This window comes from Branchiostoma lanceolatum, chromosome 9 (assembly GCF_035083965.1).
Source record: "Branchiostoma lanceolatum isolate klBraLanc5 chromosome 9, klBraLanc5.hap2, whole genome shotgun sequence".
Taxonomy (NCBI): Eukaryota; Metazoa; Chordata; class Leptocardii; order Amphioxiformes; family Branchiostomatidae; genus Branchiostoma; species Branchiostoma lanceolatum.
Genome location: NC_089730.1, coordinates 6,174,481 through 6,200,745, shown reverse-complemented (window position 1 = coordinate 6,200,745; position 26,265 = coordinate 6,174,481). Strand labels below are relative to the sequence as shown.

General features: G+C 40.6%; 2 protein-coding genes across 3 annotated transcripts in view; one reads left to right on the top strand and one right to left on the bottom strand.

Annotated features, from left to right (window-relative positions):
- The window catches only part of LOC136442049 (uncharacterized), a 31,590-nt gene extending 20,562 nt beyond the window's left edge, over window positions 1-11,028 (top strand). Inside the window, exons 17-27 of the mRNA XM_066438650.1 lie at window positions 1,726-1,816; window positions 2,553-2,695; window positions 3,284-3,421; window positions 4,139-4,251; window positions 4,730-4,801; window positions 5,445-5,543; window positions 5,683-5,833; window positions 6,138-6,191; window positions 6,598-6,715; window positions 8,219-8,366; window positions 9,476-11,028. Coding sequence (XP_066294747.1) covers window positions 1,726-1,816; window positions 2,553-2,695; window positions 3,284-3,421; window positions 4,139-4,251; window positions 4,730-4,801; window positions 5,445-5,543; window positions 5,683-5,833; window positions 6,138-6,191; window positions 6,598-6,715; window positions 8,219-8,366; window positions 9,476-9,628 — 1,280 coding nt within the window. The 3' untranslated portion in view covers window positions 9,629-11,028. The remainder of the gene's footprint in view (window positions 1-1,725; window positions 1,817-2,552; window positions 2,696-3,283; window positions 3,422-4,138; window positions 4,252-4,729; window positions 4,802-5,444; window positions 5,544-5,682; window positions 5,834-6,137; window positions 6,192-6,597; window positions 6,716-8,218; window positions 8,367-9,475) is intronic.
- Window positions 11,029-11,890: 862 nt separating this feature from the next.
- Window positions 11,891-24,509, bottom strand: LOC136441540 (organic cation transporter protein-like). Of its 2 annotated transcripts, none has more exons than XM_066437886.1 (10): window positions 24,419-24,509; window positions 20,671-21,080; window positions 20,019-20,122; window positions 19,682-19,836; window positions 16,534-16,705; window positions 15,227-15,463; window positions 14,850-15,061; window positions 14,111-14,219; window positions 12,643-12,852; window positions 11,891-12,090 (listed from the first exon to the last, which is right to left on the bottom strand). In XM_066437886.1, exons 2-10 carry the CDS (start codon window positions 21,037-21,039, stop codon window positions 11,940-11,942), a joined length of 1,719 nt encoding a protein of 572 aa, XP_066293983.1. In that variant the 5' UTR covers window positions 21,040-21,080; window positions 24,419-24,509; the 3' UTR covers window positions 11,891-11,939. The 2 variants fall into 2 exon arrangements, with proteins under 2 accessions (XP_066293983.1, XP_066293984.1); XM_066437887.1 differs by having other exon boundaries at window positions 16,534-16,702.
- Window positions 24,510-26,265: the final 1,756 nt, after the last annotated feature.

Below are 26,265 nucleotides of genomic sequence, written 5' to 3'. Positions count from 1 at the left end.
GGTCGCCCGAACTCTTCGGCCTCGTGCGAGCCTCGCACGGGCCTTGTACAATAATCGGACGACCGTCGTCAGTGTTCCGGCCGACTCATGAAAAGTAAGGCGTGCTTCGGGCGAGCGTTGTGCAGGTGTCGATGGGAGCTTGGACGGGCCTCGGCCGAACTCCTTCTTGTTTATAAGGAAACGACAGTTTGGTTTATAAAATAAGATGATATATGATACTGTAATATTAACTAATACTAATATCAACTTGTCAAAGAATGCTGCCAAACTTTTCGAATGAAAGACAATTCAATGCAAAGTTAAATTTTCATTACAAAAAAAATTATTATAAATAAAATGTGGACACCGATGACAATGCTTCTTGTTTCTTTTTTGGTATTGGTTTGGATGTTTCAATTTGTATATTAATGAACTGGGGCTTGACTTTTGAGGTTTGACTTCACAAAATGGGCAGTTTTTTCTCCACAAAATGACTAGTTGAAAGTCCACTGAGTCATTATAGATCTATGTTTGTCTGCCGAGGCACGCCCAGGCGTCGGCAGGGCGTCGATAGGCTTATCAACGGTCGGTCGAAGCTCGGACGGCGTTCGCCCGAGCTTCGGTCGATTTCTATCTGGTGAAAATGTTTGGATCGGGGTCAAACGACTGATCTGTTGACTTTGTGGCTCCTGCGCTTGTATTTTGATTGGTCTATAACAAAATTCCTGTTTATGTCATTATTTTGAGTGTGCCCACCTACTTCACTCGTGCCCTACAGATTTGCCACAACTCAGAAAGAAAAGTTGGTCCAAATTTGAGATTGTTACCAGGCCATTTGATTCTGACTTCGTCCGTGTCCAAGAGATGGTACCGTCTTATGTGGGATTTATTATTATCAGTGTTCGAAGGACGTCGCCCGAGCTCCGTTCAATTTGTGACGGGGCAGGTTTTCAGCGAAAAATACGGTCGACACTCGGGCGAATTTGAAATTCGGCGAGCTTCCGGCGATCTACAAAATCGGCCGATGCTCGCATGAATTGTGACGCCGGCTTTAGCGGGGCTATTGGATTGGTTCATTTGGTCGTCTTGATAGAAACCAAGAACTGAAGATGCGAATTTTTATTCTCAGACATTGTTTGGATTTTTCATAAGAGCATTGTATGCAATATATATTACCAAAATTACGGTATTGCTGAGGGATGTTGGATACTGTAACTACTATGATAAGACTTAAGAATATAATCAATGACGTGATTTCTATGCTTTCTTTATTTTTGTAAACGGTCGGAATATCATCCGCAATCTTTGGACAGTCAATGACGAAATATATAAGGGATGCTATATGAAACGTCTGACAGTCTATATAATCTATCCAGCTGCTTATACACGTTGTAAATTTTTTATTATGTATTTTATTACCTGGATGTCTAACCTTAATCGACATCTTTATATGGTTGGTGGCGTCAGCGTGGCGTAACGGTTAGAGCATTAGACTCAGAACCAATATGTCTCGGGTTCGATACTCACCATGCCCCAACGTTGTGCCCTTGGGAAATGCACTTAACACGACCTTCCCTGACGGTCGAGTGACGCCCACTGAGCCACTTTGGCTAATATATCTGTCAAAATGTGTGCCAAAAAACACACTACGGATTTGGTGCGCCAATGTGCCAACATTTGCACATTGACATCCACCAAGGAAGAACCGTTAAATTTCATTTGTTTTTAAAATATTTTTTATCTTAGGAACTCGAGAGGGAGCGAGCGGTGGTGGGAACCAGGACGGAGGCGGTGACATATTCGACTCTATCGGGAAGACTGTCAGAAGGATGTTGGGGTAAGAAAATACCTCTCGATTTTCAAAACAAAAAATATTTCTGGATGAAATATTGAAACAGTCAGACGTTTCAGACAGCATCCGCTATCTTTCGTTAATGTCTAAGGGAAGATCTGGCAGAACCAGGTATTATACAAATCTCTGAATAGATATGTTAATGAATGATTCACATATAAAAATGTCATAACCAGAAAGTAGTAGTAGTAGTAGTAGTAGTCCACTGTGTTCTGCTACTGCAGTAGTCTGGACACCCTGCAGCTGCAATCAGTCCTTCTCCAACTCTCTCCACTTTGTCCGGTTCATCACAAGCTCCCTTAAGCCCCACCTCCCTCACTGGACCCGCGGCACGCTGGTGGCGTCGCTGCGGTGGATCGAATTGACAAAGAAGTCAACAAATTTCATCGACAAAAAATGAATTTGTTAAAGCTTTTTTGAATCTTTTGTGTGTGTTTTGTTGTCATACGTTTTGAATGATATTGCCACTGTAAATTCAAGGGTAACACAAATCCAGTCTAGGACGCAGTGACGCCACCAGTGTGCCGCGGGTCCAGTGAGGGGGGGGGCTTTAGCTCCCGCAGTTTTCTTTCTGACCGCAATGGTCCTAGTGCTCTTTCTTGCAGATCTGCCCTCAGTAGACTCAGAAGGTACACATTCTAGATCTAAACCTTTGAAATAGAAAGAAATACCTTAGTAGTACTGAAGTTGACCAAACTCAACGATCGTGTTTTTTATAAAGATTTTCACAGGAATCTAAGTACGAGACAAAATCCAACGATACTGGCAAGTCCCAGCCTGATGCTACTGGCAAGGATGAAGAGAACGCACCTCTCCTGGATAAAATAGAAGAAAGGGAGGATGAGAATGACTCTGCTCCTTCAGGTTTGGTCATATATGCTCTCCTATAAGCTTGAAAAATTATCAGAGCTATATTACATTTTATCTGCGAATGTCCCAAATTCGAAGCCGAGAGAAACCGATTATTCACGAAGGTATCCGAAATCTCTTTATACTTTTCGATTAAGAAATCCACAGAAACTAATATTCCTTCTGACATCATCCAACCCACTCATTATTGAAAACATGGGACTTTTTATTTTCCACTGCTTTCAAAGAAAAAGTTAAACCCCGCATTAGTATCATAGATATAGAAACTTATTATTATAGACTAGCAACGTAGTTTAATCTTCGTTCTTTGCATCACATGTATGCTTTATGTTTCACTTTATGTTCGTACATCGTCAATAATCGTTGCAAACTTGTAATTCGCCTACGGGCATGAGGTTGCAATAAACTTGACATGAAATTGTAAGTTAAGAAAATACTCTTCTTCAGCTTTAATTATGGTTTACAACTAGTAGGCTAATAGATTTTGTGGTACAAAGCATAATACAATTCACGAGGAAATGTTCTTTAGAAGACTCTTTTTAACACATATTCATCTCGTCAATGCTACTTTCATTACTGTAGCTCACGGTTCTGAACAGTCTGCCGAAATACAACCTTCTGCGGCAGACGTCTTGGACACCTCTACCCAGATTCCCAATGAGAACCATCCTAACACACCTCAGCAAGGCTCAACCGGGAATACTGCCAAGACAGCCAATGGTAAACCATTCTCTCATGCCAAGCCCAATATTTGTATATGTCAAGCAACGTGGCTCTGGCGTAGCGGTCTGCAATTTGTAGTGCTTCCCGCCCTTCAGTCAGATATCCCCGCACTTCTTGTGGGAGGGGATGTTATGCTTCGGTCTCATTTCCAATCCAGGGCCCGACCGGGCAGTTTGTGGAAACCAAGAATAAGATATAAAAGACAACAAAAGACACAAAATGTTAAAAATCACTCCTAACCATAAATTGTGTATTTTCTTCATATGTATTATTTTATTTTTCATTTGCGGGTCAGGCCCCGGATTGGAAATTCGATCGAAGCATTACCAGCCAATCCCGTTGCCTCTTGACCATAGGCGGCAACGTGATTGGCTGGTAGCTTCTCCTCGGCAGGCCTGGTAATGAGTGGGTGATGCTAACCTTTGCTGTGTGTGAAATGAGAAAAATGTACCACTTCTTTTTAAATGCTCCACAACATCCACTCAAAGACAGAGGTGTGATAATTTTACCAGTATGTAGTCAGCTCTATACATGTATGTCTTGATTTATGATGATACCATATTATTTCGTCTCTTCGTCTATATACGATAACCAGAACGTAAAAAAGTATTCGCCTATCATAGGCCGTCTATTCCAGCCAGTAGCTGTACTACCAAGAATATTTCTTTACACGGCTTTACGAACAACTTCAAGTCTCTTTCTTGGAATCTTTAGGTAACATTTGGAAAAGGACTCGACGCAATGCAAAGGTATCCATGATGGTCCTACCTGGGCAGGAGGTACACGAATGGCTGGCTACGGTTTTCAGCGGAGACGATTATCTTAAGGTATTTTACCTTAAGGTATTTCTCTTGCCGGGGAAACAGATACTGCAATGTTGAAGATCGACACATTTGTCAGAGTAGATATCCAAATGTCACATCGAACGCTTCCACGTTGAATAATTCTAATCATAGAAAAAAAAACACTGTGTGAAGCAGTCGCCGTAAACAACGAGGGAAAAGCGGGTCATTGACGTTACCATATACTGTATCAGTATACTATGAGTATCCAATTCAATATATGAATGAATGAATGAATGAATGAATTGTTAATTTGATCATTTTTATCGGATATGAAAAGTACATCGCAGTCACAGGCTGATTTGCGTACATTTTTTACATACAGTATAAAACTTCTGACATTATGCAATTAAAGTCGAAATCTCATCATTCTTATAAGAAGTATGCATTATTGGCCGATCATGTTTAATACACGGATTTCTTCTTGACGTCGTCACACAGCTGGCTTTTCTCCATTTTCCAGAACCTGTACGAGCCCAGTTTCACTAGCAACGGATATGACGACACGAGCTACATTGCAGAAATGACGTCAGAGGTTAGTGTGTAGCATAGAATGATGAAAATGCAAGAAAGTGGATCAGATCATCTTCGTCAGTTGCCTAACCTATAGAAATGATTTCTTGGCGTAGCCCTATGGTCAGAAAAAGACGACATAGATATCTGTGTTCCAACTGTCCCTCCACTTCGTCTATTTTGTACATGTACTTGATATACTCTCATTTTGAGATGCATGCTCAGTTCTTTTAGCTTTATTTGTTTTCATTTTTTACTTCGCTTATTGACAGACAAGGACGACGTGGCACTGCACTCATATCTTTCATAACTTATTTTAACAGTGCCACGTACAGACAACAAATATACCAATTTTTGGCGAAGCTTCAGGAGCGATTTACAAGAATTCCCAGAATTGCACAGGAATTTCTGCAATCCGTCCGCGGATGTGGTCGCCCGCCTGTCACTCTATACCTCGTTAGTACGGTTTGGCATCCCGGCACCCAGGTCGATGACAGATGACCTACTTACGTGGTGTCCGATTTCGTAATGGTGGGACCGTGGGAGTGTGTCAGGGAGTTCTCGGGACGTCTGGGTGGAGTGAGAAGCTTGTTTATTTGTTATTACTGTTGTTTATTTGTTTCTTGTTTTTGTTTTTGCCCGTTTTTGTTTTTGCCCGTTTTCAGGACTTGGAAAAAATTGGTGTCAAGGATGATCTGCATCGAGACAGAATTCTAAGCCACATCAAGAAGTTGAAACCACGCCGCTTTCGGAGTCGTATACCAGTAAGTAGATTGTCAACAGTTTTCGTGTGAATAACGGTGCAGCTATCAATAAGATTGGACTGAAATCATGTTCATAGCAGGCATTGCCAACGACAATATCTCCTTGTACTAATCTACTTAATTATATGTTTACCTGCAGGACGATACAGTAGACTGGCTGACCAGAATAGGGCTACAAGAGTACATCGAAACGTTCCAGAGAAATGGCATTAAAGAAAAACACGACCTGGCACGACTGAAGGCCCACAACTTACAACAGCTGTTCTCTAGGCTTAGGATAGAGAAGAAAGGTGGATTTTTTACTTACCTCTAATAAAACCTTTTTTAGGGTATATCTAGTTGCTTTGATTTTGTCCAGACGGTGTCGACATATTCAGCAAAGTGTTGTCTTATGTGGTCGATGCGTCAATTGATCTCACATATTCTTTTCTTCAATATGTCATACTTATATTTTGCAGAAAGTGTTTCTATTTGGTAACTTATAGCAATTATATACGCATAATTTCATTAATAGTATATGTTGTCTCTGTGTGCAGGTCAGTCGACCCAACAAAATAGAAAAAAAAATTAACCTTTTCTTCTATCCCTTGTCAGCTCATATCGACCGCCTGAAGAAGTCCATCGCCAGCATGAGGGAACCAACCGACGGTAACATACATCAGTACATGCCAATATGCTTACAAAAGTATACAAAAATGTTTAGATATCCTGCCTAAATGTATTAGGTCACAACACGTCATTTGATTTTATACAGTAAACGGCTTGTGTGTCTTTGCCTTGTCTGATATTCCCCGAAAAAAACTTCTGTAACCATACATTTTCAAGTCTATTGAATTAGAATTATGTATCTTTTCAATATTGAAAGCAACATCAAACCCACCCAGCTGTCAAATATCTTTTGCTGATGTCATACATTCGTTCAGGTCATGTGATTTGGATCATTTCAACTTTAAAGGTGACTGACCGAAAGCTTGTTGGTAAATGCTTTGCTTTGTGTATGAAAATAGCGTATGAAATCCTTAGAATAAACAGTTTTGTTGATATGTGTTTTTAGAGGAAAAACTGCACGAAGACGTTAGGAGACTCATTGAAAGGAGACCAGTGAAAGACATGGCACAGGCTGAACCACTCATGAAGAAACAGCATGACATTTGGGAAGAGTTGCGAGATAGGTAAGTAATGTAAAAACATCCACTCCATTCATAAAGTATATATGATGAGGCTTAAGGCCCCCTCTCACTGGACTCACAGCACGCTGGCGTTTTCGCTGCGTCCTAAACTGGATTTGTGTTACCCTTGACTTTATAATGGGAATATCATTCAAAACGTACAAGTATGACCAAAAAGACAACAAAACACACAGAATTTAAAGAGTTGCTTCTCTCGATGAAATTCATTGAGTGCTTTGTCAATTCAATCGACCGCAGCGACACCGCCAGAGTGCCGCGGGTCCGGTGAGAGGGGGGCTTAAGTCACGCTTGGGACCGAATTCTTCTCACTGCAGCGCCACCTAGCAAGGGCAGCAGAAAGACAACTGAAAAGTTGGCCCTCCTCTTTACATACCATCCGAGGGGAGTTCTCTATCCGAAACTGGGCCCTTTTTCACCTGAGTCGAGTGAGGAAATTCCAACAAGGGCACATCTTCAGGACCTGCCTAAGATTCGAATCCAAAACATTTAGACTCCTAACCGTAGGGTCACCAATTTGACCATTTTCGCTCCATGTGCCGCTGTAGGCCACGGAGCGGTTATCACACTTGCCACGCTAATACATGGTATTCATGTAAGAAAGAGGCTGTCAAAAGTCAGTTACCTGAGTTTTAGTCCACGAAAAACTTACATTGACCGCTAAAGTGTCAGTCTAGAGCATAATTTCGACATTCCATAAGGCAGTAACCATACGTATTCAGCCATGTTTACACATTAAAATTGACGTTTGACCTCTCTTCACTACCTGATAAGCACACCAAAACACCCAACTTCTACAGCCTACAGACACCACAAACATGGCTGCTTTTTCAACACAATAAGAAGATAAAAACCCTTACCTGTAACATCCAGCTCCAAAATATCAACATATCCTAGACAAAAGCCCTTTTACCGCTGCTTTTACCAGGGGTACCAAACCTGGCTGAAAGTGGGGCTTCTGCGCCTGCGTGAATTACCGTCTCGTGCCCTGTACATGTCTCCCTACAGGGGAGGGAGCAGTTGAACAGACTTCCATCAGATTATATACAAAACAAGGAACAAAAACAGGCTTCAAAGTACACTTAACAGTATTTCAATGTCCAAAATCTTCCATCCAGTGAACAGCTAAACATGTCTAGTTGCCGTTTTTGGAAAAAGCCTGGGTTCGACTCCTGCATTCTAACGCACTAGACGTATTTGAACGTAAACAAACCCTGATCTTACCCCCTGCAGCTGGGAATCGCTGGTCTAGTAGGGGAAAATCCCCTACCAAATGATGCAATTCTATACCACAACAAAGGTCAAAGGTCACAATTTCTTTCTGGATTTGAAAATTAAACACATGTCTGGTCCCCCTGCCTGAAAACTGGCCAAAATTGACCAAAGATTTCACCAGGAAAAAATTCTCAAAAATACTAACCGGAAAAAAAAACGTGCATGCAAACTAGGCTTTGTGCGCAGGTCCATTAACCGGTCCCTCCCCTGCAGCTGCCTGGACCCAGACCGTGACATGTTCAGCAGCGATGATGCGGCCCTGAAGAAGCAGCTGGGAGACCTGCGAGACTCCGCCATCAAGGTGCTCAGTCTGGTCAACATCCTGTGGCTCGTCGTCATGGTCACCATCGCCAAGTCTGAGGTTCATCCACTTTTATACTGTTTTGTCTGCCAATAAGTTGACTTGCAGTTTGATGTATTATGTGCAAATGTCGTATCGTGTAGAAGTGTGCGGCCCAAGGACCTTAAACTTTGACATTTACCCTCGATGCATCACGCTGTACATGCGCACTTCGAACTGTCAACTGGCTTATGCTGCCCAATTTGCCATAGACCGAAAGGCCAAGAAACAAACAGAAAACAAAAATGGATTGTATGACAGTGACATATGACAATTGAATTTAAGATTTTGGAATCGTCATTAGACTTAGACATTGAAATGACGTAGTTTCTTCATGAGTGGGTGCTGAAAGTCATATATTCAAAATCAATTAGTTCTGATTTCTATCCATAGTAAGTTTAGATAACACTATCCCATCGCATATCGACCATCATGGAGCAAAAATGTGATGCCGTTGTGTGGTGGGAACTCATTGAAAATCTGACCACTTGGAGGCCAGCCATCATTTCAAATCTTCCGAACATGCACGATTCTGACAGATAAGTCCCGAACGCTTCCGAAGAAATAATCACGTGGTCATGGCTCAATGTGCTTGGGCATTGTGACGTCACACGGCCGGAAGTTACCGAAAATGTCGACAGAAAACGGTTACGGCTGGATTCTGGGCTGATTTTTTGGGGGACACAATAAATAAAATACTCCTTTTGTGGCTTGCTTATGTGCTATTTTTTAACGCCCAAAGTATGAAATAATGATGCAGATGTGCTTATATAGGGAAGTAGATGTAAATTTCAACCTCACCAAACAGAATTGTTTTCCCCAGAATATTTCAAGTTCTGCCCCCTGAAACCGCTTAGGGTACCTTTAATCATTTTAATGAGAGAGTTCCCGCACTCACAAATGCGGAGTTGTGTATTGTCCGCATCCTAGACACGTCACATAGTCAGATGAAGGATCAAGGGGCATGACAACCTGTGACAGTCATCTTTTAGGCCTCATTTCTATGTTTCCTCGCATTACTTCAGGCTCTATGTATTTCATCAAAACAGATTTTAAAGGTAGAGGAGTATGACAATCTATGACAATCATCCTGTAGGCTACGTTTTCTAAATGTCCTTTCCTTCCTTTAGGTTCTGCGTATCTCCGGCCACAACCCGCTGGGCATCGCCTCTCTGTTCGTGTTCGGTGCGATCCAGGTGATCCAGTTCCTCGCCATGCTGTACCACAGGACGGTGGCTTTCCTACACTGGGTGGCCAGAGTCCACATCATTGACGAGAAATAATCTTGTGACTCTCTGTATCAAGGTTCTACTGCAATATTCAACATACACAAATTTGACTCACCCAATTATTTCGATTGATCAACTCCAGTCTTTGTGAAGTAAATTACAGAATGACCTCTACTAACATAGACGAACTTTCAAGTGAACTTGTAACTGTTCACGTACCCTGGTCATATTTTTCTCTTTTGTGTTTGCTTGTGTGTATCTGTTGTGTGCATGTGTGTATGTAGTGTGTGTGTGTGTGTGTGTGTGTGTGTGTGTGTGTATGTGTGTGTGTGCTTAAAATGGACTATAAGGTCTCATTCCTGTGTTACTCCGAGTGTGCAGCCCCAAAAAGTTAACGGCTGCATGAACGTGTGTTTCTATCGGTGGGAAATTTCCTTTTGGTCAGCCCAACTGATCTCAAGCGTCAAACTGATGAAAGCTTGTTTGTAACTGAAGAAATTAGCAGGTTAAGTTCGGCAGCCGCACGGGAGGTCTGACGTGCACAACCCGGCATTGTGTGTGATGCGGCCGTGCGCGTACAGCTGGAAAGTGCCTTTTTGGGGGGTGTAGCTCATGAATGAGACCTTAAATCACCAGAAGTGCTCACTTTGTAGCGAGATTCTTCCCACGCATTGAGCTCGTGACAAATATACAATACATGTGCATGTATATGACTCCTATATGCTTGTGACGTTCTGTATTTTGCGTTCACGTCTACTTTTATAATATATAACAATGTACAATGGAAGCTCATTTGTGTTGGTAGTAATTATAATTCAATGCTTAACTTTCTTCCAACACTAAGGTATACACATGATCAAATTTTCGATGACCACTGTCGCCTTCTTTAGGATCAATAATGATATAACAATGTATATGATAATGTTCAGGTGCAGTTTGTATGTGAGTACATGAACAACAAGGGGTCATGACAGCTTCCATTGATTATAGGAATATTGAGAACTACGTATACTACTTTGTGACAATCATGTTGAATATGTTTCGCGAGGCGATGCCTCGAAATGATTACATTGGATCCGATTTTACAATGTTTAAGTCTCGGCCTAGTCTCGTGTTCTCGCGAGACTAGGTCATCCCGTGAACAAGACGTACAGACTAGACGTCGAAAATTTGGAGGTTAGTATTTTGCTACCTTTTATCAAGTCACTGTTCGAAGAATATTCTTGTAACTGTTATAAAAATAGATTTTATGCATTCCAATAAGTACAGCATTCGATGTAAAACGCTGTGTGAAATGCGTTCACAGTCGTCATATCATACGGAATAATCAGGGCCCAAACAGATATTGTAAAGACTGATGGAATTTTCTAGCGTCACGTCTGTAACTAAAAAACATTACATGAATCGATTCATGTTTCCTAACTTTATTTTCGAATTAAAAACGTTCATGATGATGTAGTTTCACATGTGTCCCATTCTTTTTGTCACTGTTGTTTTAAGGTCTATGTAGTTTTTCTGCTAATTGTTTTTGTGTACTGTATTTTGAAACGCTGCAGTCTATGTAAAGGGTTTTGAAAAGATATAAAATGTTTCCCACGATTTTGACGAACCACCCCCCCTCCCCCAACTGCCGTGGTTGTCTTCGGCTCCCGACCCGTAACTCATAGGGTCAAATTTTGTGCAAGGCGCCTCTTTTGTTTATTTGGCCGGAGGCTGACATGAGCTGTATTGACTTAAGCGAATACTATTTATCCAAGAACCAGTTCTAACCGAATCTAGCTGCAGCCAGTCAGTTTTGAGTAACATTCTGAAACATAAGCATGAACGACCCAAAGCAACGAGCTCTTGGAGGGCCCCATTTTTACTATAAGATATTTCAAGAAAGCACGAAAAGGAGAAAACGTCTTGCTAGAGTATAGACTAGTTACCACGGCTAGAAAAGAGACAGTCATATGGTCAACGACCTCCTGCCTATTCTCCTTGTGTTTTCTAATTGGCGGGTTGCTAATAACATAATAAGGGGCTTTACAGCTGATCTAAGTACTTAATCATTGTCCTGCCCCTACTATTTGTCATGAAATGATTCATAGATTCTTATGCATGTAGAATGATATTAAGGCCTCAAAATAAAAATCATAAATCATAAATATGGGTTTCTGATTGTTCAATCCATGTTAGCTATATGATATTTACCTGTTAGAAATGAGTACAAATAGCAACGATATTACTGTTTTTTTTCTTTCACCACTTGAATTAAATTAGACACAAAACAACGTCACAATACGTTTACAATCAAACTTTACAAGAACTTTTGACAACAAAACATTATATAACTTCACTTGACTCAAGAATTACAGCAATTTTACTACCCAGGTGTCAACGCAGAACTAAAGACGTCTCCGTCCCGGGCAGTCTGGTAGAAGACGACCAGGCGTCTCATGTACTTCATGGGTGCGGGGATAGGCCACGGGTCTGTGTAGCTCACCTCCTTTACTTCGTCACTGTGAGGTTGTTTCCTGAAAACCAGAACACGAGATGAATTGACATTGTATCTAAAAGGGGAATATCCAGACTAAAAGAAATACATTGTTTATTTTTTTTAGTACGTCTTATTGAAGTAAGGCACCATTACTGAATGGCTAGCTTCGGGCAAAATGTATAAATTGCTATACGACACTTTTATGGGGGTGAGATTCGCTTACGGCTATACTAAGAATGTCAGAAAATGGCCAGTGCAGTGCTTCATATGCAGGGTCCATTGAATGGTGCCAGGTTGAACCTCCCTCTCACTGGACCTGCTGCACGCTGGCGGCGTCGCTGCGTCCTAAACTTGATTTGTGTCACCCTTGACTTTATTTTGTGTATATCATTCAACGTACAAATATGACCAAAAAGACAAAAAAAGCACACAAAGCTTAAAAAGAGTCGTTTTTTGTAGATGAAATTCGTTGAGTGCTTTGTCAATTTGATCGGCAGCAGCGACGCCGCTAGCGTGCCGCGGGTCTAGTGAGAGGGGGGCTTAAGGGAAACAACGTATTTAGGCGATATCAAAAGCTGTGAAAACATACCTCCCGAAGTTCTCACTGTCCTCCAAGGTGTCAGGTAGAGGGACTCCGAGTGTCTCCGGCAGCGTGTAAATGGCCAGGCCGGCTACAAAGCAAAGTGTCCCGAACGTGACCATAGGAAGGGGTGGCCACGCGTCTCCGAGGAGGGACACGAAGGGGGTCAGGACAGAGCCGAAACGGGAACACATGTTGGCCAGTCCAAGACCGGTGCCCCTGTAACAGAAAACGTGCACAATGGTGCCATCAGAACTTTCCCTTCTACAATTGCATCAGAAACTAGAATTAAATATTTGTGCCACATATACTTCAGGTTTGCTATGTTAGTTTAGTGATTACGGGGTCTTTTCATGAATATGAATTGGTGTTGAATTTTTCTTTTTATTTGAGTTGAATGTGTGATAGTTGTGTGCCGACTTGTTAAAGATAGAGAGAACGCTAGCGACCCCAAAAAAACAACCCTCCCAATGAAATAGTATGGCTACCTTGTGACGTCACAAAATCAAGATGGTGGCCACCACACATGCTAACGGATCCAACAAAGGTTTTGCTACGCAAATCTGTAATGATTTTGTTGTAGCCAATTTACATTCCATTGAACTCCTTTCACTAAGCATCCGGGTAGACATGGAGGTGTTCTAAACGCTGGGCGGGATTCGGACAACAGAACTAAGTAGAAAGTTGGTCAGGAAGGCGTAAGGTAGGATTGGCTATGTATGATAGACTAGGCCAGTTCTCTGGCACACATTCTACACCATATTTTTCATCAAAGGCCTTGCCATCAGGAATCCCAACCATTTTAGCACCGTGTTGTAATTTCCGGGTAAAAAAGTTTTAATGGAAGTGCATCAATTATACTGACTCTTGAATGCTACAAATAATCATCATGATTTTCGTTTCCAGCAATTGTCAATTGTAGGTATACAATGCAGGTCTTCATTCATTCATTCGTTCAATATAAGCAATAAGCAAAAGTTGATGGAATGTACAGGAATCGTTGGAGCAAAGATATATGCATGATACATTTTGTATGATTTCATAAATGAAATAAATCATAATGAATGCATTCTGCATGTGTGCGAACATTCATCACAACCAAACGTCAAAATCAAACCTGACTACCGAATTAAAACACCGCATCCTTAAGAAACAGATGATAATCGTTGCATTGCTTTTTGATCGATAGTTGTTTATGCGTTACTGTACGTTTGTGACCGTATAGTGATGTCATCCCCTGTGATTGTAAATACTTTGCATTTGGGAATGCATCTCATTGATATGTATAAGATTATAAACTTATGTATAAACTTATTAGCAGCAACACCTGTGCTGCATTGCTATATGAACCAGTCATAATTGCCTCGGAGAAGGTGACAGATGGTCACCGACACGTCAGTGGAATAAGTCTCTTGGTTTTGTAAAAAGAGTATTTTTTATTCAGTGACTTACCAACCTAATGAAGCTATTCACAAACCTGACTACTGTCGGGAACACTTCCGGGGTGTACACCATGAGGCTGCAAAAGGAGATGCCGATTGCACCTCGTCCAACCAAGGCGAACCCTCGAGCAACCGTAGGAAAACCTGTCACAAAGCCAACACTGTAACTTATAAACTGCTATTAGAAAAACTGATCATCAATTACAAAGAAGCGACGAGAAATTGATAAAATTCTATTGAAAAAAATACACCGTGTATCATGTTGTGTATTCTGTATTTCAATTTGTATTTCTTAACTCCGTGAAGGAGGTATAGTTTTCGATGTGTATGTATGTGTGTGTGTGTTTGTCTTTGTGTGTATGTGACTGAGTGTACGTGTGTGTATGTGTGTGTATGTGTCTATATGTGTCTATATGTGTCTGTATGTATGTATGTATGTATGTGTATCTGTCTGTCTGTCTGTATGTGTGTGTGTATGTATGTATATATATGTGTGTCTCTGCATGTATGTGTGTGTTTATTTGTGTGTGTATGTATGTGTGTGTGTATTTGTATGTGTGTGTATGTATGTATGTATGTGTCTGTGTATATATATATATATATATATATATATATGTGTGTGTGTGTGTGTGTGTATGTGTGTCTGTGTGTGTGTGTGTCTGTGCTTCTAGGTGCATTGGTTAGCTTCATAATACTTTATCATACTTTTTGATATGTGACTTGGATTATTTTTTTCCATCGTAATAAGTACAGTTTACGTAAACGCCTACCTACCTCTAGTCATGGCTGATACCATACAGCCTGTTCCGGCCAGTAAAACGGACCCTCCTACAATAGGCTTTCTCCCCCATCTCTTCATGGCTGCCAATGCTACTGCAGCTAGCACTACTTCCACCGAACAACCCAGGATGAAGTTTAGGTAGGGGTCCCCCGCTAACTCGACGGAACCAAGTATCAAGCCAAAGTACACGCTCACCTCAGCAAACCTGTAAATTTTAATCGTTATCAAATGTTCTTTGCACTTAACAACATTTACCTATCAGCATTTTGACAGACATTCTGTTATAACAACAATACTAAACTGCATTGGGTAAAGATTTGCTAAATATACTAATATAATTGCATTGTAGTCAGTAAAATTGCGTACTTACCAGGTAATGCACATTGCTGTTGTTATCCTTCGCAGGCGGGGCCTCCTAAACAGGTCAAAGACTCCACATTTTCTGCTTGAATCTTCTTCAGTCTCGTTTGATAATTTTTCCGTCTCGCTACAGAAGACGTCGTCCGGGAAGATGACTTTGTTCATTTTTGCTGCCCTCTTCAGGACAGCTGTTGCCTCGCCGGAGCGATTGTTGGTCAGAAGCCATCTTGGTGACTCGGGAAGCAACCTGTATTTTGATTTTAAGTGCAGTTGAAGGCAACAGAAAGGTCGACGTCATCGATTTTAAGTGCAGTTGAAGACAACAGAAAGGCCGACGCCATTAAAAATGGTGCCCAATATAGTTTTGAGAGTGCGAATCGATTATTACAAAGTATTCTGGTTTCCTGACTATAGCTGCGACTAGCTAATATAGAGAACTTCTGAAAAATGTTTTTTAGAATCATTGTAATATTGATTTTCTGGCACAGTCTGCGTTTTCTTAACAGAAGGGGTGTCCTTAGATACACACAATTAATTTTCAGGAACATCAACCTCGAGTGAAGCTAATATTATCTTATATCATTATCCACTGTGCTGCAGCTGGAGCCCTGAAGTTGAACATCTTTAATATATATCTACTATTACAATGAATGGCGTTGAGATAATGGATGTATCTCGACATAGTTTCAAGATTATGTGCACTTGAATATTGACTCGGTCCCTGTCGATGCTTTAACCCTATTTAGACCGGGGGACTTAAGTGCCCGCGTCAACCTTGACGTTCTAAACCTCCTGAACGATGCGTGCTAGGACTACCAAACTTGGTGACTTTTCCTAGAATTTAGTTGGCAACAATTCTATAGTAATAGTATAAGTTTATCATTTTTCTATTGTGTTTTAGGGTCGTAAGTACTAGTAGCAAAAATTGTATTTCTAAAAATTTCAAGATCGCCTATCCAAGATGGCGGATCCCAAGAGAGAGCTAAAGGCATATGACGTCATTCTATGACGTGAATTAGGTGAATTACGTGAATTCCCTATTTAGACGGTGTTAGCCAATAAAATGACATTAATGACGTCATAATTACATCATATTACGTCATAACAGTACCAATATTGCAGGAATTATAAAACTTTACATGCACATCACTCACATGCAAATACATGCAAATTTGGTGATGATACACCATACCGTTCGGAAGTCATGAGGGAGGGGGGCGTTAAATATTGTGCGTTAAATATTAAATGTATTTTTATCAGGGTTCGCCATCCACTACTTGGGCAACCCTGGCATGTCATAACAAGATGCCTACTCACCACCAGTAACAGAGGAACGGAGCAGTCATCAGTGCCTGGGTTAACTGAAGCGTCCTCCAGTCACGGATAAGGTAGGCTAGGAACCCCAGGAGAACATAGCCAAACGAGGCGCCTGCAACTGCTGCCATTCCCACTACATTTCGCTTGGAGGGCCCAATGATCTCCACGGCTGCTTATAAATGACACGGACATGTTTACTTTTTCTCTTCACGTTGCAATTCGCCCTCAGGCAAGAACTTGCAAATAAAACTCTATAAATATAACTGTAGATGTGAAAGTGAAAGTGAATATGAAAGTGAATATAAATATAAATATAAATATAAATATAAATATAAATATAAATATAAATATAAATATAAATATAAATATAAATATAAATATAAATATAAATATAAATATAAATATAAATATAAATATAAATATAAATATAAATATAAATATAAATTTAGTTTCGGACAAGTACAGGACTCGCCTGTTAACCTCAGATAACATTTGAAAAGTAATATCATGGAAGCTCATCTGTGTTGGTAGTAATCATAGTACAATTATATACTTTTTCCAACACTAAGGTATACACGGATCATTTTCAACGACCAATGTCGCCTTTTTCATCTTTGATCCCCAGAAGAAGGCGATAGTGGTCGTTGAAATTTGATCCGTGTATACCTTAGTGTTGGAAGAATGTTTAGCATTGTACTTTGAAATGTAATAGAATAACAAAAATATTGTTGTTATAAAAAAAGGGTAACATCAGCCATAATACATCCAGGTTTTGGCATCAAAATTGTACAATAGGGGACTTTAAAACATTCATAGCTGGACACTCTTTAGTTTGAGCTTATTAGGATTTACAATTAGCTTAACAGCTACTCTTCCTGTGGTCCATTCAAAAAACACGACTGGACAAAACTACATGACACACAGGAACACAACATATACATAATATACATGTACATATATGATAAAAGAAAGATACGACTACTTGAGTTCCATATACAATGTTGATAATATCTAATCACTTTGCAGTTTTAAACCATTCCAGGCTGGATATTCTGTACAAAAGCGTTTTTTCTGAGCATTTGTTTTGGGCTTCGGTAGGCGGATGATTTGTGATTTAGATATAAGGTATATCATAATGTAGGCTCCATTCTTGATAGAGGTGGACAAGTCGATATGCTTTTTCTTGACTTCGCTAAGGCTTTCGACTCTGTTCCTCACTCACTTTTACTTCATGAGCTTCAGATGTATGGGTTTAACGGAAAACTGCTGTCATGGTTTCAATCGTACCTAGCTAACCGAAGGCAGCGTGTGGTAGTTGAAGGTAGTCTATCAGAGTGGCTCCCCGTTACCTCTGGAGTTCCTCAGGGCTCAATTCTGGGGCCAATGTTATTCTTATTGTACATTAATGATTTACCTTGCTCAGCCCAAAACTCCACTGTAGCCCTGTTCGCAGATGACTCTAAGTGCTATAGAGAGATATGTAACACTGGTGATTGTTATAAGCTACAGAATGATATTTTTTCCATGTATGAGTGGAGCCTTCGATGGGGAATGTCTTTCCATCCATCGAAGTGCATGGTCCACCGTTTAACTCGTTCCGGGAGCCCAGTAACCTTTACCTACTATATGTCAGATACTGCCCTATCTACAGTCATTAGTATGAATGACCTGGGAGTTCTTGCCCAGTCGGACCTGCTGTGGAACAGCCATATTGTGAATATTGTGTCGAGAGCCAATTCTATTACTGGTTTCATAAGACGCACGGTCGGGTATGAATCCAGCCTTGTAGTACGTAAATCATTGTACATAACACTTGTTAGATCATTACTTAAATACTGTTGTCAGATTTGGTCACCTCTGTCTCGCAATATGATGTCACTGTTAGAGGGCGTGCAGAGGCGGGCAACTAAGTTCATTATAAGTGCTAATGCAGATGCCCGTGAACTAGATTACAAGGCTAGACTAACATTCCTCAACATGTTACCGCTTACGTACAGAAGGGAGATTGCTGACATAATGGTGTTTGTGAAGGCCATGGCAAATGTTTATGATCTAGACATGCACCAATATGTATCATTCTCCACTAGACCAACAAGGGGTAGCCGGTCTCACATGTTAATGCCAATTCGTTGTAAAACTTCAACATTTGCGTCGTCCTACATGCCCCGCCTTGTTACCGAGTGGAACAACCTCGATGTCTCAGTTAGAAACATGGGGATGTTGGCCTCACAACAGTCAGAACTCTTGTCATTTAAACAGCTGCTTATCACGTCATTTTCAGACAGGTTTAGAGAGCATTTTGTAACTGACAACCTCTGCACATGGACATCTGCCTGCAGATGTGCTACGTGTCTGGCGTTAAGACCGCGGTAGTTAGTGATAGTGCCTCTCGGATGAAGTGCGATATGTTTAATTTTAGTCATGTTTTAACTATTGTTGTGTAGTATTGTGCGATATGACTGAGTACGTTAAGCTATTGCTTATGTTATTGTATAATTGTATAGGTTTAAATGTTTGTTATTCCTGATGTAAATATTTCTGTGGGGTGGGGGCTAGAAAAGGCATCATGCCTGTTCTCTCACCCCTTCCACATCTGTGGTAAATTTTAATAAACAAATAAACAAATAACAAATAGATGATCGTGTTTGATGACCATGTGATCTCATTATCTCCATGAAAAATGGAGATGTAGTTTTGGGTGTGTCTGTGTGTGTGTGTGTCTGTCTGTGTGTTTGTGTTTCCGGACTACTATAGTCAGCATAACTCAAGAAACTGTTGATGGATTACGATGATATTTGGTATGTGGGTGGGTGTTGTGAAGCCGAAATTCAAGGTCGACTTTGGGCCCCTTGGTATGTGACCTTGGTACTGCAGCAGAACTTCCGTTTTTGTATCTTTGACTTGGACGTACGTGCTATGGTCTTGATTTTTGGGTGGCATAACTAATGTAAAAGCGCCATAATTCATCTAATTGGGAAATTATAGGACTGTCAATATTGCAATATGCGTAAGGTAGATAAAGGTGTTTATGACCAAGCATATATTATGTAAATGTGTAAGTCATTTGCATAAACAGAACACTTCATGGAGATATGAGGTCTCCGAACTCCTGTTGTGATCTGTTTATACAAAGTTCTTGATAGAGTACCTATGACTAAACTGGTGAAGTAGTACCCGATGCCGGCTGCTCCAACCAGTGCACGTAGAATGAAGATGGTGACGTAATCTGTCGCAAAAGATGCTCCTATCCCGAGTACGAGGTGTAAAAGTATACATACTAGGGTAGTTGGGTGTCGTCCAAATCTGGAAAAAGAATAAGTTTTAATCTTTTAGCTTGCTACACGCTTCCTCTCCGAAATGTCATACTACTAGTGGTTGCGCCTAAAATTGGGTATTCTGATACTTTTTGCTCAAACATTACCTCGCAAAAATGGGATGAATTCAAGCAGAGTTTGGAATAACTTTTTTTTTTTTTTTTTACGAACCTGTCGGCAGCTACTCCTGAAACGATTGATCCAAAACTCAAGCCCACGAAAAAGACGGACTTGCCCATTTCATTCAACCAGGTTCGTCCGCAGACTAAGTCGTGCTAAATGAAACATAAACACAAGAATTTAATTTAAACAGCACGTCTGTATGTCTTATCTGTCGTTGGCAAGCTATGACAAAACCCATAGCAGACAATAATGTAAGACAGCTTTTCATTGAGAAAACAGTCGCACGATACATTCACGACTATCCCAAGAATACCCGCAGTTTGCGATGATACGACGATCGTACGACGAGTGTAACAAGGCATTTTGTTCTGAACCCAAAGAAGGGCTGAATCTACCCTGCTCTTCTGACCCAAGGTTATAACTATTTGTGACGTAACAGACAGTTGGTCATAAATGATTTAATGAGCTAGCCGTATTTGGCACAAACAGCCGTTATTTTGTTCTGAACCCAAAGTAGCGATGTAAGACGTAACCTGATGAGCCAAACTTGTGGCAATCTTCTGATTTTCTGAATGCTGTTTGGTGGTGACGTCACCAATAGTTTCAATCTTGGGTCGGAAGAGCAGGGTTGATTCTGGGAGGGTTTACCAAGCTATTCAGCCCTGCTGTAGGAGGGTAGAAAACTGTTGATAATACTTACTTCTGTGACAATGGTACTGCGATACTGACTTCGGTCGTAACCATAGCCATAGTTACAAAGTGTTGTGGTGCGATTTTCTCTTTCCATTGTCTCATTTGTTTGTACGTACATTAAACAAGAGCTGTGAACCAATTTTCCATCGAGGTTTTCCAAGGGGGTGCTGTAGTTACGGCTCTCGGGTGAGAGGCGGTCCTCCGCCGACGATACAGTTTCGTTCACCCGGCAGTGGTGCTCCGGCGTCGCCATCAGGAACGTCATGGCAACAGCAGTTGTTCCCCAGATCGGTGCCAAGAGGACGACCAGTAAAGTTGTGAACTTCTGAAACCGTCCGAAATCACCAAGGTAACGCTGTAGACCGTACGTCTCCATTTTCTAAGCTTGCTGTTGCCAAGTTTTCCACGTTTCTTCTTCTAGAACGAACGGGTGAACAAAAAGGTGCAAAACTAAATCTAACTACTGGTAAATATAAAAAAAAACATGACAAAAAATTTTGACTATTGAACTATGAACCGGACATGCATGTGAAACCACATTTGCCCGATAGGCATCACAGCTTGCTTATGGGCAGATACCACAGTCAGACTTGTGCATAGGAAGCCATGCTTTAACCCTATCCAGACGGGGGGGGGGGGGGCTAAAAGTGCCCGCGCCAACTTTGACATCGTATAACTGCCGAACGACATACGCTAGGACTACCAAACTAGGTGACTTTTCCTAAAATTTAGTTGGCAACAATATTTTATAAAAGCATAAGTTTATCATTTTTCGTGTTGCCATGGCAACGGGTTTCTGAAAGGCATTTTATGCAAAAATTTTTTAAAACAATGAAATTTCTTAGGTTTTCTTGCTCAACCACACTAGTTTTCCTACATGTATAGCATCATAGGTAATTAGATGTAACTTTCATGATTTAATATTCATAATTTATGCTAATTTGATGACGTAATCGGTCAAAATCCAAGATGGCGGACAATTACACTATTTTAGGTATCAACAGGCTTTTTCGCCTTCAAAATCGTCATTACGTGGCATCTTCTTCACCAGAAACATTTAGTTTAACGTTTCTAATCTATTTTTAGTGTTTTTTGGGGTCATAAGTGGAAAAAAAGGATTTTTGAAAATTTCGATATGTCCGATCCAAGATGGCGGATCCCAAGGGGTCGCTAACAACACGTGACGTCATCTAATGACGTAATTTTGACGTCAACGTAGTAACCATTTACGTTCTATGTCTTGGTATACCTTAAAATCAACAATACATACTATTTTGTTTAATACCTTTAGATATTACGGGAATTCCCTATTTAGCCATTAAAGACCCACTATGTAGTTTTAGGCCAATACAGAAAGTAGATTTTCCTACTGTTTCTTTGCATAGCAAGCTTTATCAACTCTATAGAATTGCTTACCGATATTCAGGAAGGGAGGTTACAACATTACTGCACCATACAAACAACTTTAAAAAACTGTTATCCTCCATCCAAAACAACACACAGTGTGAAACTAACACATGGCCACACATGGCTTCTGTACTTCTTATCAGGCTGATCGCCCAGTGGGGTGCCTGTTTACAGTTCACCAGTTTCTGTAAAAAATCATCCTTACCAGAGTTCTTGCAGTTTTGAAGGGAAAATAACCAGACTTTATTGATACCCTTCAAAGTAGACTCTCTAGAATTAATTAATAGTTATATTCTACCCCCTGGGAAAATGATATGAGTGTTTCAAAAGAAGAAGAGCTTCATGACATCTGGCAGTCTAAAGTGTGCCTAAGTGATTAGACTACCATGGGGGTCCTCCAGTGCACTGGGATATAGTTGTTTATCTATAATTGAGGTGGTGTCCGGGAGTTTTTGTTTTGTTTTTGTACAGTTCACAAACACCCAAAATAGACGAAATAATGAAGAAAATATGCTGAAAAGGGGTTGTACATGTCAGTACCTGCCATTAACATTAAGATTTGTTCACAAGAATATTTTCAATTTTTGGGCCAAAATCCTACATAGTGGGCCTTTAAAATCACATCAATTACGTCATAATTACGTCATATTACGTCATAACGTCACGAGAATTTTAGGAATTATAAAACTTTATATGAACATCACTCCCTACAAATTTGGGAATGTTACATCATACCGTTCAGAAGTTATGAGGGGGGAGGGCAGATATCCCAAAAAAGCCCAGTCTGGATAGGGTTAATGCACTGAAACAAGGGCTCAGAAAAGTACTTACTGACATTGCAAGCCCCCAAAATTCTTAAGCACCAGAAAACAACAACTGTCTACTTTAGAATCATGCAAAGAAAACAGATAATTGACCAGTTCGGTCGCTCGGGAAAGCTGACAGAAGAAAATAACCCTCAACTTTGACCTACTTCAAGGTTGGAACAGTCCACTCAGGGCATGTGAAACCAAACCACTAAAATATCTCCTTACGCCAACTAAACTACTGAAACGTACAAATTTTGACCAAACTGGGAAAGCTTAGACCCTACCTGTCTTCAAAATGGACCAAAATTTTCAAGAAAAAGAAGGGTTTTCAAAGGTTTAGTGTAGGGACTATAGTACTGTTGTGTTCCCATTTTTTGCACTCCACTGCGCAAGACAACTATGAAGCCCTTCTGAATGAAGCTAACAGTGTCATAGAAAATGAATGTAACGTTATACAGGGACAGATGCTTTCATTTACGTTGAAGTTCGCCCAACTAAGACGTCGTATTTGAAACGGTATGCCTAAACACCTCACCCGAACTCTTCCGAACTCACCCGAACTCATCCGAGTCATATATGGAGTGTAAATGAGGCAAGGACTTCATGTGACCCTCTGGATACATTGTCTATGCTATTATGAATAAAAGATATGCGGCAGATCTTAAGTATTTACCAGTTTTTGCATGTTACCCCTACCCCTCCGTGGTTCCAAGATGAGAAGGAACGTCTGCCCGCCATATTGGATTCTCATTGTTGGGGTCCACTAAGGTCAACTAATACCTTTTTGTATACGTAGTTTGACAGACGATAGGACAATAAGACGGTGGATGCTGTTTGGGTCATAGATTATAGTATAGCAAAATTGTATCGTAATCAAGTCATAATAGTTCTGCACAATTTGTTTTTCAGCCTCAAATACAAGCACCTATTTGTTATCATGAAAACTAGCAGAGAAACCGGCAAAAACTGGTAAATACTGGAAAATATGACTTGCTGCAATTTTTTTCATTCATAATGGCATAGACAATGTAATTAGAGTGTCACATAAAGTCCTTGTCCTTTATACACTGCATATTTGACTCGGATGAGTATGTCACCAAGTCTACTAGAAAACTGCTAGACCCTCGTATTTTCAAACAGCCTAAGGTAGCAGCCATGACAATGCACAGACAGTGACTGTAATTTATGATCTGGTCCCATCCATTACCTACCAAACCAATTACCCCACCCCATTCGTAAATAACGTCTTTGTCCCACCTTGACACGTAGATGCATTTTCAGCTACTTTCGGAACAACCTTTTCGTAACTTTTGAGCATAACGTGTGGCAACTGAAAACCAAGAGAAGCATTCAGTGCGAGAAAGTCTGTCAGAATGCGTAGAAAACTGTTCTGGTCTTTTCAAACAGAGTTATTAGCCATGGCAGTACATGACTTCTTATATGAAAAAAAAGTGTAACTATAACATAGACATAAATTTCCATGTCGCGATGCAAACATTCCTCAGAGATCTAGAATTTGTACAGTAAATATATTCCCACCTGTTAGGCACAAATCGGACGACAATGTTAGAGATATCTTAGCGATGATCCGCCACTGTATTACTTCTGCATGAAATGAAGTCGAACCTGTCTGGTCGCTCTGGAGCTTATTGTGAGTCACCTCTGACATTGGTGTGGCAATTAATATTACATGACAGCTTGGCCTTGAGTGAAGTAGACAATGCAATGTGATTTTCGACGATGCAACTGATTGTTATTTGGGTTAATAAATAGAGTGACTATCGTAAGGCCTTGGGGTTGGTATTGGTATTGGTTTATTGCACAAAGCATATGGCAGCCTAATGGCTGAATTGCACGCTCAGTTACATAATATTACTGCAACACTTAAAACAATTAACTGAAAACATTTATATTACTCTAAAGTAAGCAACAAATTTAAAATCGCTCTAGGCGTAGTTTTACTTACTACGAAGATGTAACGTTAATTAAGGGTTAATGACCCGCCCCGAGGTGTATATGGTGTCATAACGCCTGGCCATGTGCTATAACCACCGAATAAAACCACCGAGTGAGCGAAGCGAACGAGGTGGTTTTATGAGGTGGTTATAGCACATGACCAGGCGTTATGACACCATATACACCGAGGAACAGGCGCGGGTCATTAACGTTATTATCACATAGCCTATCTAAACTGACCCATATAAGAGAGACAAATTTTTGTATAGTACATAGCTTCTTTATTTGATACTATACATGTAAAATCAATCCATTGTACATATGAGCTTCATATAATCCAATGTAAACAAGCGGTGACTTGTCTTCGAGCCAACACGGTTACAAATTGACGGGTTGTTGGACGCCTACTCTGTAGGTGTGGTAAGAATCGTGCATGTTTACCTCCCCTTTGCTTGTAGTTTCCCTGGATAATTATTGCTCAAGCCGGAAAAGAAATCCCACAGAGGTGTACACATATCGAGCCGAGATCATTGTAGGTACAAACCTGTAAGAATTTGGGCGATTTTGACCGTAATTCTTACGATACCAACACATCAGTTTGGGGAAGTTAGGTGTTCGCCCTGGGGAGGGGGGGCGTTTGTTTTGAACAAGGCGACATCACTTTGCCGGCAATAATTTAATTTTCGCCACTAAAAAAAAACACTCAGAAACGTGAACATACCAGCCTGTGGTCCTCTTGGGTAGAAACGTAGGATGTTTCATGGGCGATTTCTTTGTCTGCCAAGATTTGCTACTTCGGGAAACACAATGTGATGAGTGGGGAGGGGAATCTGTGTGCCCGCTGCTTCTTGTTGGTCACACTCGCCAGCTTCCTTGTACCTAAACTGCTGAAGCATGTTCCTGGGCGTCTTCCTCAACTTCCCATGACCCGAAAACTGACTCTAAGTCGGCGTCTGTCAGTTCCTCGACGTAAAACTGTGGGACGGGTGATGATGCCTGACAGATTTGCAACAATCGTCTGCGGACGGTTCCACTCTCTCGGTAGGGGTGTGAGAAATATTGTTTTTTATTCCTCTCGTTTAAATTTCACTCAAATTGAAATTTGTTAATTTTTTTCACGAATTCTAAGAAGATTTTGTGAATTTTGAGAAAATATATTTTTCTGAACAAGGGTAAGAAAAAGATTCATAAAAAAGACACCCCCTCTTCAAAATGGAATAAGTGGTGTGTTATAGCCCGGGTGTGTTATGGCCCCATAACACATGGGCAATGGAGGCTTCTGATTGGTCGACGCCATCTAGCTATGTGATAATAATTATTAAAACGTATCATATAGGATAAAAAAGTGCTAGCAACAAGTGTCCAGTCAGTTCACAACAAGGGAAGTTTCAATATATATACGGTAACAATCTGTGAAATCAGTAGAAAGT

Bases quoted from the DNA above. Each gene is read 5' to 3' on its own strand.
- LOC136441540 (XM_066437886.1), bottom strand. From the start codon at position 21,039: ATGGAGACGTACGGTCTACAGCGTTACCTTGGTGATTTCGGACGGTTT. The intron at 15,464-16,533 runs GTGAGTAGGCAT...ATCAAAATACAG, and splicing joins CCGTTCCTCTGTTACTGGTG to GTTGCTTCCCGAGTCACCAA. The intron at 12,091-12,642 runs GTATGTTTTCAC...TCTGGTTTTCAG, and splicing joins GACAGTGAGAACTTCGGGAG to GAAACAACCTCACAGTGACG.